We start from the raw sequence: 2,005 nt of genomic DNA, 5'->3' as shown, positions 1-2,005 counted from the left end.
CCTGGACACTCCCAGGAAACATAATAAATTTCAACAGCTTTTTCTCAAGAAAGGGAAAACATTTCCTCATGTACTTAATAAATTTACAATATTTACCTAGCTGGTAATTCAGTAAACATTAACTAGAAAATACCCAAGTTCATCTGCAGTTACTGGCCATTTTTTTTTCCTTTGATCAGCCAGCCACAAATTCCAGGTTCCCTAAAAACCACAGTGCTTTGAGTCAATAGACTGGAAGAGAAATAACTGCTTTCCCCCTCCTTGCTTTGATGTCTCCATCTGACCTTCAGGGTAAACATGATAATTTCCTTTTGTGAAATACTCTTGTGGTCTAAATCATAAAAAACACAAATGAAGTACTGCCTGTGGTACTTACTGACAGGAAAATCACCCCTGGTAGGGTCTAGTGGAAGGTGTCCCTGCCCATGGCAGGGGGTGGCACTGGATGAGCTTTAAGGTCCCTCTCAACCAAACCAGTCTGAGATTCTATAATTTAAGAAGTGTCCTTGACACTTCCACACTGCAGTCAGGACAATTTATATCTGTCAGGACTGTTCATATTTATGAGGACAATTTACATTTATCAGACCATTGGTATTTATCAGGACAGGGATCTGTTCAGCAGAAGCAGGTGGGTTTGCCTCAGACTGCCACAAATCCAAGGGGTTCACGTGGGCAGTGCTCAGGGGGGAAATGAGAAAGTGGAAAACTCCCCAGCAAAAGAACATTGTGGCTCTGGCAAGGCTCAACCACCCCAGGAAACCCCTGTTTCTCTCGTGACACCTGCTGAGACAGCCCTGACCCCCCACAGCAGAACCAGGGAGTGTCAAATCCCGGCGAGACCTTTGAGGTCTTTGTGGGCAAACACCTCCAACCCTCTCACCTTGGCTCTGCACAACAGAGCTGAAAATGCAGAACAGCTTTCTCAAAGAAATCTCCTTGGAGAGAGAGAGCCAGAGGCAGAGCCAGTGACAGCAAAGGCAGCACTTACTGTCCCTCTCAGCCACGAAGGGCCCTGCCTGCACCCAGGCCGAGGGGAGCGGCCCCAGCTCGGCCCTCACGCGCAGGAAGATCGTCCAGCGCCGCTTCTGGATCTCCAGGGGGAACCCGCACTGGGGCCGGGGGATCCGGGTGCAGTTCATCTCATTCCACACAGGGAAGGCCCCTCTGCCTCGCCAGAAAAGCACAAATGAACACGGCAGAACAGTGCCAGCACCCAAACACAACCCCTCCCACCCAGACGGTTCGGGTAAGGAGATAACACATCACAAACCCACGGCTCTCACCCGGGCACAACCCCAGGGCCCCCTCAGCACCTCCATCTCCCCGGGGGAAATCAAATTTAAATGGGAAAATTAAAATTAACCAGAGAGAATCAGACTGAAATTGTGCAGGGAACTGGCCAACATTTCTGGCTGCTCTTCACGTCTCCAATCTTTCCTCAGCTCAGGGGACATATCACAGCCTCTCAGATGCTGCTTTTGGAGATACACAAAAGCATCTGGGATAAAAAACATGCTCTCATTTCTGTGCTTATTCATATTTACACTTTTCAGGTTTCCAAACCAATTGTGTTACTGAATTAGGACAAAATGAGCTATTTTAGAACTGTTTACTCACGTTTTATAGTGGACTGTGTATAACACCAAGCCTCTCTCCACTGGAACAGGAGACCATCTCAGCAAACTGTGGAAGTTATAGGAATAAATCTCCACATCCTCTGGAGCCGGTAAATGGGGAGAAGGTTCTAAAGCAAGAAGAGGAATAAAAATAATTACTGAAACGTTCAAGGGCACAGCGACCAAATTTTGAGCTCCAAATTCCCTCACCACGTGTCATAATTTCACTGCTGTCATCACGTATCACATCTGCAGTACTATCACCATACACCACATTTGCACTGCTGCTCAGGCAAAACCATTTCTCCTCCCCCTCCTCCTCCTCACCTCGTTTCCAGCTGCACTGGCACTGATACAATTCAGTGGGGAGGCCCTGGCCCAGGTTG

General features: G+C 48.0%; 1 protein-coding gene across 1 annotated transcript in view; it reads right to left on the bottom strand.

Moving 5' to 3' along the window:
- IFNGR2 (interferon gamma receptor 2) overlaps nt 1-2,005 on the bottom strand; it is a 15,175-nt gene that overhangs the window by 10,202 nt on the left and 2,968 nt on the right. The window contains exons 2-3 of the mRNA XM_029965894.1: nt 1,621-1,747; nt 992-1,167 (exon numbers count right to left, since the gene is read on the bottom strand). Coding sequence (XP_029821754.1) covers nt 992-1,167; nt 1,621-1,747 — 303 coding nt within the window. The remainder of the gene's footprint in view (nt 1-991; nt 1,168-1,620; nt 1,748-2,005) is intronic.

The sequence above is a fragment of the Manacus vitellinus genome, unplaced genomic scaffold (assembly GCF_001715985.3).
Source record: "Manacus vitellinus isolate BGI_N305 unplaced genomic scaffold, ASM171598v3 scaffold_122_pilon, whole genome shotgun sequence".
Lineage (NCBI taxonomy): Eukaryota > Metazoa > Chordata > Aves > Passeriformes > Pipridae > Manacus > Manacus vitellinus.
This window is presented reverse-complemented; position numbering and strand designations above follow the sequence as displayed.